General features: G+C 35.9%; 1 protein-coding gene across 4 annotated transcripts in view; it reads left to right on the top strand.

The window, feature by feature from the left end:
• Window positions 1-20426, top strand: part of fam184ab (family with sequence similarity 184 member Ab) — a 133583-nt gene that overhangs the window by 110856 nt on the left and 2301 nt on the right. Inside the window, exons 15-19 of one of the 4 annotated variants that reach the window (XM_084431785.1) lie at window positions 3825-3971; window positions 9803-9920; window positions 10479-10538; window positions 10996-11100; window positions 13997-14205. In XM_084431785.1, the coding sequence (XP_084287911.1) occupies window positions 3825-3971; window positions 9803-9920; window positions 10479-10538; window positions 10996-11100; window positions 13997-14205 (639 nt within the window). The remainder of the gene's footprint in view (window positions 1-3824; window positions 3972-9802; window positions 9921-10478; window positions 10539-10995; window positions 11101-13996; window positions 14206-20426) is intronic. The other 3 variants (XM_084431786.1, XM_084431787.1, XM_084431788.1) reach the window with 3 other exon arrangements.

Genomic DNA, 20426 nt, shown 5'->3' with positions numbered 1-20426 from the left:
TGTTTCATGGGACTTTCATTATGACATTTTGGAGTTTACGCGCAATATACGGACATACGTAATCAAATTCAATGGCAAAGGTCCGAAGTCCGAACTACCGCGGCTCGTAGGGAAATATATGTGACGCAGATATTATAAAACCATTCAAATTAAACACACATTCTTGTTTTTTTATTATATCAGTAGTTAAGGATTAAAGACTTGAGTCGTTTTTAAAATATTCTCGAGTCCTTTGGTCGAGTCCGAGTCAAGTCTGAAGTCTATTAAAATGTGACTCGAGTGCGACTTGAGTCCGAGTCTCTAACTTGAGTGCCCATCTCTGGTTTGTGACATCAGAAACACCAGCGATTTCAAACCGTGTCTTTGGTTCACTGCAGTTTAACTACTCAGCAATGGTGTTGACTTCTGATTTTGCACATGGTTTATCTTAAGGTGAGACACTACAGGTGAATAGGGTAAAAATTTTAACTAGCAGATATCACCATGAAACTTTCCCAGTTGATTACCTACATTAAGATGAGAAAAAAACGTATTACAAGTTTTCTGTAATTGAATGTTTAAATATGCAAATCAGGCAATATCTAATCAAATATGCACTAATTTGCATTTATTTAAAAAAACGATATCTGAGTATTGGATAAAGCCAGGTTAAAAATTATTTTTTCATTGTGTTCACATATTAGATGGGAAAAAAATTACAGAGGGATTTATGGATATCTACTTTTGTTATCCTGTAAATCAGAAAATACTGTCAATAGCCTTAAAATGATTTTCGCCATGTTTTTTGGAATAAAATGTTATATAAATCAGGCTAGGAATAATATATTTACAAATCCCTCTGTAAATGTCTTCATAATATAACTAGGTACAAGTCTGGAAAGTTTAGTGTATATAGGTGCTACTGAAGTGGAGATTTCGGACTTGGAGTATGAGAGAAAAGTCATTTTGAGAAAACGGGCTTTAAAGATTTTTCATCAGCCAATGAGATTGCGCATTCAGCCCTTTTACTTTCACAATTGGTTGCTGATAAAAAGGAAATGACCATATTTGGATCCGACAGGATTGTACACAAGAGAGAGAGCTTCCTAACGGTGCTTCTGATGACAGGATGACGGCAGAGATCGCGGAGCAGTATGTTGATTTAGAACGCCAACTTTTGTTGAATTTATGAGAAATCTACAGACGCAAACAGACAAAGTGTAATAAAATAAAGACCTAAATGTGTATTTCGGACTTTTTTTCAACACAAGTCTGAAAGAAGACATGTTATTGAATACAAATATCCAAAAATCTCAAAATTGACCAGTAAAAAAAAAACGATGTTTTTGCCTGCCGTGTCTCGCCTTAAAGCATATTAAAAACACCACATATACATATAAACAACATTAAAAACTTGATTTTCACCACAGGGTCTTCAAAAATAAAGGTTCTTTTTTGGCATCTAAGGTTCCACAAAGAACCATTAATATTAATGGAGCCTTTCCGTTCCACTAAATGTTCTTTAGATTGTTAAAATGGTTCTTTTAAGAACTGTTCTCTGAAAGGTTCTTTAGGGAACCAAAAAATGGAGTGGAGACCATTGGCAATCTTAAACCAACTAATGTTACATTCTCCTTTGGTTGTATGTGACAAGAGTCATTGGTGATGATGAAAGAGATGGAAATTCTTTTTTTTCTTTTTTTTTTCAACCAGAATGAAAGAAAAAAAGCACACCAGGTTCTCGACTAGAAAGTCAGGATTTGTCTGTCATTTTACTCACAGTTCTTTTGTTGTTGTCAGGCTCTTTTTGATGGTGTTCAGTCTTTTGTAGTTGTTTAAAGAAGAAAAAAACACAGATTTTTAAAAAGAGAAATCACGTAGATTAGAAAACCTGAACTCATCACAGCCATTTTTATTCAAGGGGTGATACTAATATTTCACTCTTTTGTTAATAAGTCAAAAAGGGCATTTCATTATACACAGCAGCTGTTTTGAGATGATGTGATTGTTTTGTAACTCACATCATAATGCAAGACGGGGTGCTGATCTCATTTCACTTTTAATTATGTAACACTGACATATCCAGGTCCTGAGATAAAAGCGGCAAATAAATTGCAGCGCCGTTTCCCAGAGGCGTATCGTTTACCGAGAGGAGATCCTGCTTAATTGCTCTTTATGTGAAGCCATCACAGTGTGTGAATGTATTGTAGAGAATGTGTTTTGGAAAAAGTTCTAAACATGTCCTAAATACAATTCAATAGTACGTAGCAGGAAGTGTGTTGTCTTTTGAAAATGGCTGCTGCTTTTGCAAATGTTATTTACTCAGACTGAACATTTGTATCAGAGAAAAGAAATAAACACTGAGCTGGATGAAAGTTTAATATAACAGAGGAATCAAAGGAATTGATCCGTGTGCTAATAAATCACAACCGTGACTGTGCACGTTTTCAGCGGCCTTGCTTCCATTATTTTTTTTTTATAAAGAGCTCGCTTGAATCAAACCGACCAGCTCTGAGATGAACGACAATATTACAACCTTTGATTTAAAGGGGGAAAAATATTTGAAAAACGGATAAAAGACAGTTTACTTTATCTTTTGAGGGAATGAATTACACTGCAAAGTCCTCCAAACAGTTTTAAACATCCTTTTAAAAGACTTCTGTCTAAGACAAGAATATATATTGAATTAAGTTTATTTTTCTTCCCACTGGCAAATGTAGTGAGATTTATGTTTTAAAAAAAGAAAAAATGTGAATGGGTTATGAAAAATAACCGCAATTTAAGATATGTTCTCCTAAAAGAAGTCTTAATATCTTTATATAAATTGAATATACAGCACAGTATTAATACTTGTATTCATCAAGGATGCATTAAATTGATCAAAAGTGACAGTAAAGACATTTATAATGTTACAGAATATTTCTATTTCAAATAAATGCTGTTGTTTTTTTACTCATCATCAATTCTAACTGATTCATTAATTCATTAAAAAAGAAAATCGCGGTGTCACGGTTTCCCCAAAAACATTATAGGCAACACTCATAATAATAAGAAATATTTCTTAAAGCACCAAATCAATATATTAGAATTATTTGCAATGTAACTGTTTTACTGTATTTTTTATCAAATAAATACAGTCTTGGTGAGCATAAGAGACTTCTTACCGACCTTTAAAATTTTAAACTGTAATGTAAATAAATACATTTTTTATGTCATTTGTATGTAATAGTAAATGTGTCTTGTTTTATGGATGTTTAGATATGTTAACGGGAAACCAAAACGCAAATATAGAATTATAGATTAAGAAAAGTTTTGTTTGTTGTTTTTTTATCATGTAGTAGAATAGAATAGAATAGAATCGGGCATTTATATAGCGCTTTCATGTGTACTACTGTACACCCAAAGCGCTTTACAATCATGTCAGGGGATCTCTCCTCAACCACCACCAGTGTGCAGCATCCACTCAGACAATATCGTAGTCATACAATAAACTATTATGAATCTGAATCTAGTCTGCAACAATGGTACAAATTCAAAGTATGTATTTTAGACTTCTAATCAGTGACAATCAAATGTATTTAATTAAAAATATAATGTATTGTTGTCTTTACTAGTTTCATAATGAGACTCTTTAAGACAAAGACTCAATTTAAGGTTTCATTTTTTTTATCTCAAATCTCTGTGGAGAAAATGATTGAGAGTTTTACTTCCAAAAGCTTCCTGTTGTGCTTTATTGTTCATAAAAGTTCTGTAATTCAGGCCTGCAGCTGCAGCGCTGTGGGGTTAGAGTGAGTTTTGAAGGATCATTGAGAGTGTGTCATGTGTGTATATGTGTGTGTTCTCAGAGCTCATGAGCAGGACCTGTGTAAGAAACATGAGCGGGAGATGGCCGAGCTGAACGCTCTCCACCACAGAGAAACACAGAACATGCTGTCGGACTTCAACAAGGCCCAGGAACTGCTGAAGGACAAGATCCAAGCCCTGCAGATCCTGTGAGTGGATGTTTGTATGTAATATACAGTATGTGTATTTTGGACGATGGAAGTTCGGTAACTTCTGTTTTGACTGGTTGTTTGGTGACAGATTCTATGAAACAGCTAAAATGCTAACTAAAGGACACCAGACTATAATGTGGACTCACTGAAGAGATACTGGAAGGGAGTAAGACAAGATATCTCGAAATATATCTAGCGAGAACGGAGAGCAGAACAGATGACGCTGTCAAGATAGTTCAGATAAGACAAGCAAATGCCTTTAGCCACAAAACATGCTTGTTAAAACAAATTTTATCTTGTGATCTGAGAAGGGTCACAGTGCATATGGAGAAACGGTCCACACTCTTAAAAAATAAAGGTTCCAAAGGGATGTTTTTGCGGCGATATCATTGAAGAATAATTTTTGGTTCCCCGAAGAACCATTCAGTGATCAGGTCTTAAAGGAACAGTATGTTTCACCGCTAGAGGTCACTCATTCAAAACAATAACAAAGACATTATAGCTTGATGACTCCGTGAATGAGCGTGGAATCATGGGAGTTGTTGTCTTCACCTCCACAGCCAATGGAAAGCAATCTGACTGGCAGAAATAATGTTCGTTTATGAGCTCATTTTTAAAGTTTAATTAACGTTTCTGTGGTATGAAGCCTGGGACATTTTACGTTGCTGTTTTTATTATGCTTATTATGTGTATGTTTATTTTATAGCCGCAAGTGCTGAATTACTACCCATACTGGTCAGTTTATTTGACGAATTCAAATTGTGGGGTAACACAGCAGTGTTTTACTTGGTCGAAACAATCACACTAACGTTACTCTGTGCGTTCCTCGGTGGCTGGTAGGAGACACTTGTTGCACACCGCAGTACGCTAGATCGATATCAGAATATCATAATAATAAAAGCTGTATGACTTGTGTTGCTAAATGGCATGCAGTTCATTTTAAAATATATTGTATGGCGGAGAAAATGCTGTATTACTGTTACTACAAATAAAGCAAATGTTAGCCACTTGACAAAATAGCATGGTAAAAAACGTTACTCGCAGTAAAACTAGAAAACAAAAGATTCAAACAATAAGACTAATCCGATAAAGGTGTCCAAACAGTTGCTCACCTGTCTAATAAAACACATAATATATTAAAGCGTATTTTGGTGTTTCCATGGTTTCTACGGAAATCTAGGGTGACGCGGATATGACACATTATTGGACACATTTGGGATAATGTAAGTACACAAGCCATCAAAATATACATCGTTCTCTTGGTTTTTGGATATTTTAATCAAAAAATCTTACATATTTTGCTTTCTAAAAGAACCTTTTTTTTTTTTTTTTGTGAAGAACATTTTAAAGAACTTATAAAGAGCCCTTTGTGCAGTGGAAAGAATCCATAGATGTTAAAGGTCCTTCATAGAAACATAAATGGCAATAAAGAACCTTTATTTTTAAGAGTTCAGGCTCCTGAATTGTCAGTATCTGTGTATCATTTGATGAATTATTGCCACTTTGATTCCATTGTTTTCACTAAGAATGACAATGATATTAAATGATAAAAAACGATTTTATGAATTTGAGTCTCAAAGACAGCCGTATATGAACAGTATGGTTGTCTTTGAGACTCAAATTCATAAAATCATTTAGTATTTTGTATGGTGTAGGGCCTTTCCATGTCATTAAACACATTTCCAGGATCTAAATTATTCATTATAATTCGGAATTGATAGCACTGAGCGCATTCAGGGAGTCAGATGAACTATTTTTACCACAAGGCAAGCTGTTTAATAGCTGGATTTGTTGGTGCTCTTGTCTTGTTCAAGTACACCTAAATTAGGTCAACTCTGACAACAATATCTACAGTCAAAGAGTTCTCCTACAACCCTGCCAACTTTCTATATTTATACACACACAGAGAATACCTAAGTTGGCAGGGTTGTAGGAGAACTCTTTGACTGTAGATATTGTTGTCAGAGTTGATCTGACAATTTGATCATTGTCAAAATAGAAGAGAAACATAGATTTGAATTCAACAAAGACAACATTCCTCATGCAAAATATCTGAGGAAGTGTTTTTAATTGATAATTCATGTTTGTCAGACAATGGCTATAATGAAATAGTTCACCCAAAAAGGAAGATTCTATCATTTATTAATTTCCCTATTTGCTGCTTTTTTTATTTGAATGCAGACAGATGCTGTCAAGCGCCATAACACCATAAAAGTTGTCCAGATGAGCTGTATTACAGATATTATGAAATCATATGTGAGATTTAAACAAATTTAAGCCATTATTAAATGCCAAATGTCTCTAGTTGGCATCTGTCTATTTGGTTTCTGATCCTGATGTACCAAGTTGATGTACCAAACAATTAGTAAATTTCAGTCTGATCTTCAGAATCAAAATTGTTCAAATCTTTATGATTCCCACCCTTAGTGGTTTTGAATCCTCTTAGCGATTCTTTTGGTACTTAATAAGTACTTTTTAAAATCTTTTTTTTTTTTTTTGGGCTTGATTGACTAAAAAAAAAACAATTCAATAGAGTCATTTGTTCAGAAATGAACATGTCCTAAATAAAAATCAAAGAAAGAAGAACAAAGAAAATGGCTGCTGCTTTCACAGTGCTTTGTAAATGTTATTTACTCAGACTGAACATTTGTATCAGAGAAAAGAAATAAACACTGACCTGGATGAAAGTTGAGTGTTTTCAGCGGCCTCGCTTCCATTTTTCTTATTCATTTTGTTCATAGAGATTTCAAGAAATACTTTAATAAAGAGCTCTAAGCCTTGAATCAAACCGACCAGCTCTGAGATGAACGACAATATTACAAACTTTGATTTAAAGGGGGAACAATATTTGAAAATCGGATAAAAGACAGTAACTTTATTTTTCTAAATATATTTTTTCAAACTATTCCTCCAAACTGTTTTAAACATCTTTAAATAAAAACATTTAATAGGCAAATAGTTTAATATGATATAGTGAGATTCATGTCTAAATCCAGAAGAAAAATGTATGAATGAAAAGTCTTACTACACTGGTGGTGAATATTTATAGCTATCAGATGACTTTAGAAGACTTGGATATATTTTGCACAGATCATTTGGACTACTTTTATGCTATTTGAATGGTTTATTTTTGTCTCTCTCTCTCTCTCTCTTGTCATTTTTGGAGCTTGACAGCTCCGTTCTCTTGCATTGTATACAAAAGATCTCCTGTTGGGTTCCTTAAAAGAAAATCACTCATACAGGTTTTCTAATGACATGACTGAGTAAAGGATTTTAAGGTGAACTATTCCTTTAAATGATGTTTGGAACATTTGCCTGGTGCAAGTATTTTTAGTGTGAGAAGCAGTCAATCTGTGACTGAACAGAATGGGGTCTCGTGTGAAGCAGTCAGAACTTGTATCTCTCAGCGTTTCCTAAGCTTGCCATCTCCAGGTGTCCCTGAAGAGCAGAGATTGCCAGCTAATTAAACATAACCTATTGAAATGACAGTCCTGTCCTCTGTGCAATTAATTATTGTGACAGCTGAGTTTCCCCAAACCGAGTCCTCCAACTAGTTTGCAATTTCAACCTATTTAAGCCTCATGAATATTGAATGTGTGCAGTGAACCTCATGTGCGGCGCATGGGCTTCACTACTCGAACCGCTCGAGTGCACTCTGCAGGCTGCATGCACTGGGCTTTGCTGCTCTCATTTTAAATGGAAAAATAGATAACTTTATTTACTTCATTCAGTGAACTGCTATTATGAGTCTGTATACAGTAAATACATAGTTTTAATTTGATAAAGTTTTAGTTATTTAGTTATTTATTGATAAGCAGATAGATACCCTAGTGAAAAAAACTTTATTTGGCATACTTCTTTATGCACATTTCTTAATATTAACCCTAAGATAGATAGATAGATAGATGGATGGATGGATGGATGGATAGATGGATGGATATACAGATAGACGGATGGATGGAAGGATTGATATATAGATAGACGAACGGATGGATGGATGGATGGATGGATGGATGGATGGATGGATGGATGGATGGATAGATGGATGGATATACAGATAGATAGGATGGATGGAAGGATGAATTGAATGGATATATAGAAAGACAAACAGATAGATAGGATGGATGGATGGATGGATGAACATTGATAGATGGATGGATATATAGAAAGACAAGAGGATAGATAGGATGGATGGATGAACTGATGGATAGATGGATGGATGAACTGATGGACAGATGAATGGATGAACTGATGGACAAGATAGATGGATGAACTGATGGACAGATGGATAGACTGATGGATGGATGATATACAGATAGACGGATGGATGGAAGGATTGATATACAGTATAGATAGACGAACGGATAGATAGGATGGATGGATGGACAGATGGATTGACTGATGGATAGATATACAGATAGATGGAAGGATGGATATAGATAGATAGATAGATAGATAGATAGATAGATAGATAGATAGATAGATAGATAGATAGATAGATAGATAGATAGATAGATAGAATGGATAGATGTATGGATGGATAGACTGATGGACTGATTTGTAAAGTTGTACAGATAGATAGGATGGATGGAAGGATGAATGGATATATAGAAAGACAAACAGATAGATAGGATGGATGGATGGATGGATGGATGGATGAACATTGATAGATGGATGGATATATAGAAAGACAAGAGGATAGATAGGATGGATGGATGAACTGATGGATAGATGGATGGAAGAACATGGATGGATGAACTGATGGACAGATGAATGGATGAACTGATGGACAAGATAGATGGATGAACTGATGGACAGATGGACAGATGGATAGACTGATGGATGGATGATATACAGATAGACGGATGGATGGAAGGATTGATATATAGATAGACGAACGGATAGATAGGATGGATGGATGGACAGATGGATTGACTGATAGATGGATATACAGATAGATGGAAGGATGGATATAGATAGATAGAATGGATAGATGAATGGATGGATAGACTGATGGACTGATTTGTAAAGTTGTAAAGTCGTAAAGTCATCATTACAAGTAGTTGTAAAGTCCTTAGGGAAGGTTTCATATGAAAACAGCCATATACCTCTGGGAAGAGTCGCATTGCATGCTCATTAAAGATTCAGCAAACATTTTGAAACATCCAAAGATGCAGAAACACGGAGATATCGATTCTCAACGACATTTATGATCAAAGAATTACGGATGAAAGAATGATTGAGCGACTGGGATTAAAAAGTTCTGATGATTTTAACTATCAAACTAATCCAGTGAGAAGTAGAGAAAATGAAGCATAGATGCCAATATCATATATCATGAGTATCTGATCAATGGTGTTTAATAATTCTGTGTTCAAAGCGCAAAGCCATCAGCTTTGTTTTCTAACTGAGCTGAAAGTGTCAGAATAGTCAAATGTCACTCTCAGTAATGAATCGCAAGCTCAAACAGATGACAGACTGATTGTAAACAGACTGGAGAGAGGGTTGGTTGCTCAGTTTCTAAACCATGTGAGTTGTCTTGCTGCCAAGTGACCGATTTGCGGTGCTCTACATAGCAACTCCACAGCCCACACAAATAGCACTCTGCATGCTATTTCAGTTGATTGCTCAGCTTGTTGCTAAGCTAATGCTGCAATACTGTAATAAGCATAAAAACATAAATAAGAGTTGATCTACATTTCTCTCGCTCCGTCCACCATCTTGAACTGGAGGAAAAAAAGGTTAAATGCTAATAAGAAAATGCAGTTCTGCATTTAGACATTGTTAACCACACATTTCAAGGTTGAAGACATGCCTTTGCTCCTCAGGTTGGAGGGGACAGAAGACAAATTCCGGAACAGAGAAAGCAGGCCTGAAGATCTGCAGACAATAGCCGAACTGAAGGACATGGTGGCCGAGAGAGAATCTTTGGTCAAGAAACTGGTGGTAAGAGCACTTTAAGAAGTGTGATATGCTCATTCACAGTATCTCAGGATTATTGTGCAATTCCTCAGCTGTGAATCTTGTTACACAAGACGAGGTATCCCACGGGCGCACGGTCCTGCTACATCCTGCTGAGATTAGCAGTCTCGCGAGACTGGAGGGATCTATTACAGGACAGACAACCCTGCTGAAAAGACCAGCTTAATCCTGCTCTAAACACAGGGACAACCGCATTCTCTACCAAATGCTCTCCTAAAACAATGTTGTTAGACGTTTGACATCCATGATTCTTGTATCTTTCCGATTTAGACTGCAATAAAATCACACTAGCACCTGCTATAGTTACAGCAGATGTGCTGGTCTTTTCAACAGAGAATTTACCTTATGCATTGAAATGAAAAACCTTTTAATTCACTGATGCATTATCACAAATAAAGTTGAATGCGCTTTGATTAATTAGTTGAACTGAACCAAAGCTGAAATGAAAATGACATGGATATGATTTGATATTGAAGAATATATGACTTTTATAGTTATATTTTTCTTTGTTTTATGTGACAGAGTGGAAATGTGATATTTGATGAAAGTCAAGAACGAAAAAAAACAGTATCAATGTCAAATGTGAGTTAAATGATGATGTCACGTCATTATGTAATTAATGTAATGAGAGTTTATAATTATTGTGAGGAACATTATTGGTAGGGAGAACATACATAGTTAACATATTGTTTATATTTACATTTTATGAATTTATATTATAATGTTAAACGTGAAAACCAATTCACATTTTATCATGGCAAGGTTTTGATGTTTAAACGATATTTCTTTTAAATCTGTATTAAAATTGCAATAGAACTGACTGTGTCATGTAAAATGCATATACAAAAAAATATATATATATTAAACAATTTTACAATTTGTATCATCACATGATCTAGTATTTTTAATAGAAGCTTATAATACTTTTTTTATTCATATATTTAAGCTTGCAAAACAATTTTTGTGTTTAGTGCACTGCATGTTCTGTAGACAAATGGTATTCCATGAAAATCGTGAGAGCATCTACTTTTCTTTACAGGATGACAAGAAGTTCTACCAGCTGGAGCTTGTAAACAGAGAGACCAACTTCAACAAAATCTTCAACACAAACCCCAATGTTGGTGTCATTAACCCTCTCGTCAAGGTAGGATTTCTTTCTCGTACTCTACTATGTCCTTGTGTGTGGAGCTGGTAATTATTTAGTATGAGTAAGACATAGTTGCTGTTCCAAAACCTAGTGATCTGATCAGGCTCCATTTTAGTTTGGATGCTGGCTGTTTGCATGGGATACACACTTTTGATACAAAATAGCTTGGCAGAGCACAAAGAAATTAAACAAATTGCATGTTTATAGGTGCATACTGTACATTCTCTCTACATCGTTTCTAATGTATAGAGAGTAGACATTGAGGCAGCTCACTAAGTTTTGGAAATGTTGTAGGATCAATGCATTACTCAATGGGGCTTGATAGTTCTTCTTGAATGTCATTTCTTACACTGTATCCTAGCCAGGTATGACACAAAAAGCGATAAATTACACGTGTACCTTGCAAATCTGAGTTCCCAACCAGTGGTCAATTGCTTCCACAGTGAAATCTCATTGGTTCAAAGTATATTAAACATCAAAAATATTACTGTGAAAATGACTTTAGCAGAAGTGTTGTACCTGGTTAGGATGCAGTCTTACTATGGTGCAATCAAAGGCAATACAACTGACACGCCAGACTGGAGATCATTGGTAACACTGTTCAACGAGAGCATGCTGGAGCTCTTAACACACACACACACACACACACACACACACTTGCTTATTAAAGGGTTTGTTCTCCCAAAAATTAATATTCTAACGATTTACTCACCCTCCTGTGATTCCAAACCGGCATGGAAAACAAGAGAATATATTTTATTGTACTGGTTGATTTCTTACATGCAATTGCAATGAATGGAGACTGAAGCTTTCAAGCTTTAAAAAGGACACAAAACACACATAGAAAGTATCATAAAAATAGTCCATACTGCATGTACGCTATATAGCCATATGATATCTACAGGGTTCCCACGGGTCCTTGAAATCCTTGAAAGTTTGTGAATCTGAAAATAAGATTTCAAGGCCCTTGAAAGTGCTTGAATTTATTTTCTGCAAGAAGTTTTCTGTAAAACATTCCATATTATTTGCTCCTGTCCGCTAATGTGTTATTTCGCCTACACTTCGTGGCCTATGCATACTAGCTTGCTTGATTTACGTTAGTTATGGGCATTTCCGCGTTACATTAAGTGTTTCCCGCGTGAGTTCGTGTTGTACGTTGCCATGACGTTCACGTGCGCAAAACTGTAACAATGTATCTTACAAGGTAACATGATGTAACCTTGCTCTCACTTGAAATGTGTCCCCACATTAAGATCCTACACATCCTTGAATTTGAGGGTATTGGACCTGGAAAGTTCTTGAAAGGACCTTGAATTTGAAGTTAACCAAGGTGTGGGAACCCTGTATCTATATTATTCTTATTTGTGAATCAAATGTTCTTTTTATTTTTATTTTGTACACTGGAATACTACCAGTACTACTCATGCTAAAACCTTGATGTGTCATTACAAGTGCACAGGTCATGTGAGTGATTCCTTCTGAGTGAACGCGGGTGAATCTGACTGCAGTAGATGTGAAAGAAATATATAAAAAATGATGTTTATTCAGCCAGCGCACATACCTGTATTTACATCCTGTTTTCGGTCGAAGTCCACAGAAATCGATTGTCGAGTTCACGCGCCTAGGTTTAGTACCTATGATCACGCGCGTGAACTCGACAATCGATTACTGTGGACTTCGACCGAAAACAGGATGTAAATACAGGTATGTGCGCTGGCTGAATAAACATCATTTTTATTAATATCTTTCACATCTACTGCAGTCAGATTCACCCGCGTTCACTCAGAAGGAATCACTCACATGACCTGTGCACTTGTAATGACACATCAAGGATGTTAAGAGGCTAAAAGCAGGTTTAAAACTTGCCCCATTGAAGTCAACAGGGTGCACATTTTAAAAAGAGGATAACACGGTGTAGGCAACACCGATTTTTGTCGTTGTTCTCTGTACTGACAGCACTCCAAATGTACAAAAAAATGAGCTCAGTGTTACAATTGACCGGAGTTCTCCTTTAAATAAGCATTTAACTTTTGTGTATTTGTGTATAAGTAACCAAGGCAACATTTCTTTTTTAAATGTTGTTTATATTTAAGTTTTACATCTAATATTTAATTTAGTTTATTTCAGCTTTATTTCAATTAACAGAAAATATTTGAATAGTTTTAGATTTAGTTTCTGATATTTTCATTGAATCTGATTCAGGAATTCTTCACTCAGATCTGTCGTATGAGTTCACCAGAGTTCCATGGACTTCTTTTATGATTCTTTTATGGGCACATTTTAAAGCTTAAAAGCTTGCTATTGCATAAAAAAAGAGAGACCAGTACATTATACATGAATATATTACACATGATGACTGAATTTTCATTTTTGAGTGAACCATCCCTTTATAACTTCATGTTTCTCCAGAGCTTAAGAGGAAATGATGTTTGTTCCATACATCACAGCAGTTCCTGACCCAGTCTAAACAATGTCATTCTGTTTCACCAGATATTTCACTGTTGCCCTCATCTGTGTTCTATAACTTCCAAGTGTCAGTGATTACATGTGCATATATATGTGTGTGTGTGTTGACGTGTGAGTGTCAGTGTCTCTTGTTACTCCGCGTTCTCTTCCTGTTTAGACATCCAGTTCTTCTTTGCTTTCCAAGCCATTCTTTTTTCAGTCTGAAAATTTTCAACAGCCTCTTCCTCTGACACATCTCTTTCGACTCATTTTGATTTGATTGGCTGAGAGCGACTGATGCTTCCTCTGCTGAGTGTTGCGAGCTTGACTTTCAGTGGGACGTTTGTTAGGAAGCAATCATTAGGAGATCAAGAGAACTTCTTAAAAATGGAGCATCAAGCTCTCCCAACTTCCTTTTTTTGTTTGCTTTTCTTGTCGTCCTATGTAGCAAAAGCGAAAGAACGACAAGTCAGCCACCCGATTCAGCAGCACGGCCAATCTTAGGGCCAATGTGGAGGCTACGGGGACAGGGAGCGGACAGCCCCAGCCCAACCGCCTCGAACCAATCCCCAACTCCCCCATTCACCAGCTGGAGCCTAACACGAGCAAACCCCTGCCCCCACCGACCCCTCTCGCCGAACCCAAGAAATTGACGAGGTGAGGCGCACCTCATCACGGCAGACGCCTCGCTCTCTGCACCACGGGCCAGCGGACAAACACATCGCCCGGGCAGCTGTGGTATCCCTTTTATGTGCCAAGGAAAAGCACACGGAAAACTTCTGACGGTTTGCTTTGTGTTTGCGTCTCCCAGGCTCCTCTCTGCCTAACAGAGAGCGTGAAATCCAGAATTAGGGCTCCGATCTCCTTAATTAAGTTGAATAATGAGTGCGCCGCCCTGGTCTCGGACTGGGGTCGTGTTAGAATTCCAGTTTGGATCGCTGCTATTTGAGGGGAATACATTGAAGGATTTAAGTTGCCAAGCAAAGAATTTCACATTTATAATTTGTTTTTAATTTTTTTTATTGTACTTTTGTAGTCGATACACTTGTTCGGAATGGAATACTACCATACTGTACACATTTCTTCAAATATACTGTATGCATGGAATACCCTACTATATTTTGCAGTATACAACAGAGCACACTATGCTGGGTACTGTATCTCATAATGCAATGCTTTCTGTTTGGCCTTTCATTTCATCCAGTGAACATCTTTTTATACATTGTTTCTTATTAATTTCATTATTGATCGGACTGCTAAAGGTTATGACATTTTACATAAAATCAATGTTATTTTAATATTATTTGTATACTTAATACTATTTGTATATCTTTTATTTGTATTATTATTTTTTATTATTTTTTTTGTTATGTGCTTTTGCCACTTTATATATATATATATATATATATTTTAAGTATTTCTATTTTGCTGTAATTTATTTTTATTTCAGTTTTAGTTTTAGGAATTGATATACTGAAGTTTAAAGTTATTTATGTCAGTTATTTGCAAAAGCAGCAGTTCAAATTTTTTTATTTTCTGATTTTTTTTATTAAATTTTCTCATTTAATATTTGTATATATATATATATATATATATATATATATATATATATATATATATATAAATATAATTTTTTTTCTCATTTTCTTAATTCATTTCTAAGATGCTTACTGCATGCCGCTTGCTGAATTAAACATGCAGCGTAATGCAGTCATGCTAACAATATAGCATACTACTTTTTGAAACATTCTCATTGCATATCGCATACCATACTGTATAAAACAGGAGGCGATATGCAAGAAGCTAGTATTCCATTCCGAACGCAGCCAGAGCATTCACGTCAGGCAAATAAAAGGGATACTTGAGCTTTTTCCTAACATTGATGTACATGAATGCATAATGTTACTTTCTGAAGTCCCATACATGAGCTTTGGAAATGGCATTGGAATGCAAATGGGAGCATGTGTCCCCACTGTCGCAGTGCATGCTGGGAGTTGGTGTCTGTCTCTGTGTTGTGTTTTCTGTTTGTGTTGGAAGTTATACTCATCTGTTATGTAACTGTCTTTTTACTGTCCTTGAAGACCACATTACATGGGAGAGAATGAGCTGCATCTGTGTGAACATGTAAATTACACTGGTTTGGGCTTTATATACTCTTTAATTATAATATTCCTACTCTTTATTTTTTCTACAATAAACCTTTGCCTATGGCTCTGCTTTTGCAGTTGGCATGTTGTAAGCGGTGGTCGTGTCATGCATGTTTTGCTGAGTCACTGTCTCATCTGAAGCACCATTGCGTGTTCTTCCTTGCATGCTGGTGTGAATGTAAATGAGGTGCAAGTGACGCAGCAAGGTAGACTTGTGCGGGGTTGTCCTGTTTTGTCATGTGACACTCATATGGCTCACACAGTCTATCCGGTTCAGTTCATGTCTGGGTGATATTTGATCCACTTAGCAACTGTACTAGAGTCATTTTTTAAGATTCAAGTGGGGTCTTTTCTCATAATCAGAACTTTGTTGCCTTTTTATGAGTATTGTGATTTAGGGGCCATTCACACTGAATGCTTGCACTTGAGCTTTGGTCTCAAGACATTTTTAAAGTGTATTTGTAATTTGACACTTGAGTTTTGTGGCTTTTAGTCGATATGTTCTCGCATTAAGGCCATTTATATGCTAATGTACTCCTCAAGTTGACAAAATTCACTTTTAGTAGATATGCACATTTAAACTGTACCGTCTGGGAAAATACAGACAAAAATATAGATTTTTGTCCAGTTGAATGCTCTCTAGAATGATAATTGGGTTATTATTTAAAACATTTGATTAAAAAAAAAAAAAAAAAAACCTATCCAAAGTCATGTTCTAATAGGAAATACATCAATGCCAATTTCAATGGGGTTTTTAAAAATGCAAAGAGATAAATAACTAGATGCATCACAGTGGTCAAAGGTGTCCATCTAGCACATGTTTACATAAACTAATGTTTTAAAAGTGCTATATTTTTTTATTTGATGCTTGAGTTTTGAAGCTTTTAGTCAAAATGTGTTTAATTTGAGGCCATTTATATGCTAATGCACTCTAAAAGTTAGCGAAATTATATTTTAGCAGATATGCACATTATAAAATGAAGAGTCTGAGAAAATGAAGAAAAGAATATTATTATTTTTTACACATTTCCCAGTCAATTGCTGTCTAGAGTAAGAATGTTTTTTGTTTTTTGGGGGGATAATCGGTAACACTTTAAAATAAGGTCTCATTCGTTAACATTAGTTAAAGGGTTAGTTCACCCAAAAATGAAAATTCTGTCAGTAATTACTCACCCTCATGTCGTTCCAAACTTGTAAGACCTTCGTTCATCTTCAGAACACAAATGAAGATATTTTTGATGAAATCCGAGATCTATCTCTGCCTGCTCAGTATTGGCTGACTCTGTTCACATGTGTTGGGGTTCTGACAGGTCAATTTAGCTCAAAAGGAATTATTAATTAATTTATAGGGTAAATTTATTAAAATAATTTATACGTTTAATTATATATTAATTAAACTTACAGCTCTGCAGCGGATATAAATATCCAAACTAGTGAAAACACTATTTATTAGCAAGGTAACTTAGAGTTCAGCAGTTTAAGACATTAAATTCGTAAGCACATAACACAAGAACCGTTATCTTTAAAATACAATCAAGACTTTATTGATTATTCGAACACATAAAACTAATATCTAAACACACACACACACATTCATACGAGTTGCAGAAAGAAAGAGAGTGAGGAAAGAATGAGTTTTTAGAGTGAGATGATGAAATCCCGAATTTCTATATGCACTTATAAGACATGACCTGAACGAACCATCAATCATTAATTTAACCCTTCTATCGTTTCTTAGGCGGGTTATTACATTTATATCAATTGTCGGAGTAAAAGGGGTTATCCCGAGTTCGTTGATTGGCGGGCCATCTCCTTGTGCCTGGATAGATGTCCGGGGCGGCCAATCACGTGGTGTGCTGGCGGATGGATGGAAAGTCTTTGAAGTTGGAAGCGGGCTTTGCAGCCGAATCGTGGACCGAAACTTTGCCGCAAAACTTAACTTAGAACCGAGACTCTCAACGGAAAAGAAAAGAAAACTAAGAAAAGAAAGAAAATTGAGACGAGAGTAGACGAGAGTAGCCCCATGTTCTTCTGATCTTGATTTGGGTTCTTTCGTCTTCTCGTCTTCATGGTTAGGCTACTCGTCTGTCTGCTTACTCCGTCATGGCTTCTCCGTGATCGTTTTTTCAATCTACTCTTCTGAAACTCTCCGGGACCTAAGATTTTAAACGCAAATGTTTGTCCAGCCTCCTGTCTTTATTTGAGAGGTGGCATTTTCTTCACTTCTCATCGTAAATCATGCGTTATCTGTGATCACTTTACTCTCCAGCTCTAGCAGAGAGTACAGAGGCCACAGTTTAGACATAACTCCTATTATAAGAATACAAAACATTTTACACAGATTTCAATCAAGCCGTCTTCTGAATTAGGAACATATGATCGTACTGATAGGAAACTAGACACACTTTCACTCAAACATCTAATAGACTTATATGTGATCTAAGCATAATAGACTCACATATAGGTTGTAGACACAATATAGAATTATGTAGTTGAACGATGTTTGATTACAAGTCCGTCAAGAATTGTTTTGGGATGATTTTATGTAATTTTATATGTAAAGTCTCAGTCTCTGTGGTTTTAAGAGATTTCAACCCTGGGGTCGTTCAGAGGTCCTTAAGAAGAAGGAGGTCTGTTTTGTATATCTGTCGTGGGATCAAGCAACCTCTACCGTTATCTTTGTGGGTCCTGAGCTTTGCCATCTCTGAACCAATCAGTCTTTTCCAAACTATCTAACATTGACAGTGTTCCTCCTTTAGTTGGACTCATCTCTTTGAAAACTTGCATGGCCATAAAGTTCTTAGCTGGGGGTTTTCATTGGTTAGCGTAGACTGGCTGGAGCCTGGATTTTATGGTTCTGGATTGGTGATTTGGGGTCTGGAATGTTAAGTTCTGTGTGGAATTATGTTTGAACAAATCACCTGGAAGGTTCATTTGTGTTTGGTTCGCCCTCAATTCCTACATATGAATTCATCGGATTTCATCAAAAATATCTTCATTTGTGTTTCGAAGATGAACAAAGGTCTTAGAGGTTTGGAACAACATGAGGGTGAGTAATAAATGACAGAATTAAAAAAAAATTGGGCGAACTATCCCTTTAATGTATTAACTAACATGAACTAATAATGAGCAAATTAATCTTTGTTAATATTAGTTAATAAAAATACAGTCGTTCGTTGTTTCTTCATGGTTCACTGTGCTTTAACTAATGTTAACAAATAAAACTTTTGATTGTAATAATGTATGAGTAAATGTTACAATTAATATTAACTTAGATTAATAAGTGCTGTAGAAGTATTGTTCAAGTACTGTAGCTAATGTTAACTAATGAAACCTTATTGTAAAGTGATACTGGATAATCTTTTTGATATGTCCTATCCAAACTTCCTGTTTAATAGAAAATACATCAACGGCGATTTCATTTGGGTTGTTAAAACGTTTTATTTTCAAGGCATGAGAAAAAATAAAAAAATAAAATGCTAGATGCATCACAATGGTCAAGTACGTCTGTGTAGAAAAAAAGTGCAAGAATGCTGTGTGTACAGCCATCAGAATGCATTATAATACTACAATAATTTTGCATAGATGCCAATATGCATACCTCCTTTCTAAATGAGTTAAATGACTCTGTTTCAGGAGCGCTGCTTTGAAGGTGTTTAACTTTCATGAGTGTGTGTCTCAGTGCAGGTAGAAGTTACATTAGTGCTGAACAGGCTGATGCAAATGCTCAATTGAGTGTTAAATTGAGTTTGCTGCAGATCAGGCTTAAGGGACCAAAGCACATTGATTTTAATGCAGATATGAAAGAATAGAAATTAGATTTCAAGCCAACAATACCAAAGATTTAGAAGTTTGAATACACAAGATCAGGTTGGCTGAAGATATCAGCACTGATCGAAACTCTGAATTTACGTGTATGAAAATACTGTGCATTTTTATTTTTGTCTGGAGGCTGACTCAACTTTTCAAACTACTTTCACATTAGAGTAATAAATGCCGTGTTTATTCGTCTGTAGTCTCTGCATTAGATCATAACCAGATACATCAATGTTTCATCAGTGTTTCATCAACGTTAGATCAACGTCAGATGCATCAATGTTTCAAAATGTCAAGCTTCAATCTGATTGGCTGACTTTTACAGATTTTAACTGGCACAGTTTTTGATCTTTTTGTTACAGTTTAGTTCCTGAATTTTTATTGAGTTGCAGGATGCAAAATAACAATTCTAATTTGAACGTGGATTTATTTTAACTTTATTTGAACGTTTATTTGAATCTCCTTCAAATAAACGTTCAAATAAAGTTAAAAGAAGTCCATGTTACTGTAATTTCCAATAAAAAAAGTTTGGATGGATGCTTGGATGGATGGATGCATGTATGGATGGATGGATGGATGGATGCTTGGATGGATGCATGGATGGATGGATGGATGGATGCATGTGTGGATGGATGGATGGATGGATGGATGGATGGATGGATGGATGGATGGATGGATGTATGGATGGATGGATGCTTGGATGGATGCTTGGATGGATGGATGGATGCTTGGATGGATGGATGCATGGATGGATGGATGGATGGATGCATGGATGGATGGATGGATGGATGGATGGATGCTTGGATGGATGGATGGATGGATGCATGTGTGGATGGATGCATGTATGGATGGATGGATGGATGGATGCTTGGATGGATGGATGGATGCTTGGATGGATGGATGGATGCATGGATG

Source organism: Rutilus rutilus (genome assembly GCF_951802725.1).
Source record: "Rutilus rutilus genome assembly, chromosome: 15".
Taxonomy (NCBI): domain Eukaryota; kingdom Metazoa; phylum Chordata; class Actinopteri; order Cypriniformes; family Leuciscidae; genus Rutilus; species Rutilus rutilus.
The sequence above is the reverse complement of the archived record's forward strand: the minus strand, read 5'-3'. Positions and strand labels throughout refer to the sequence as shown.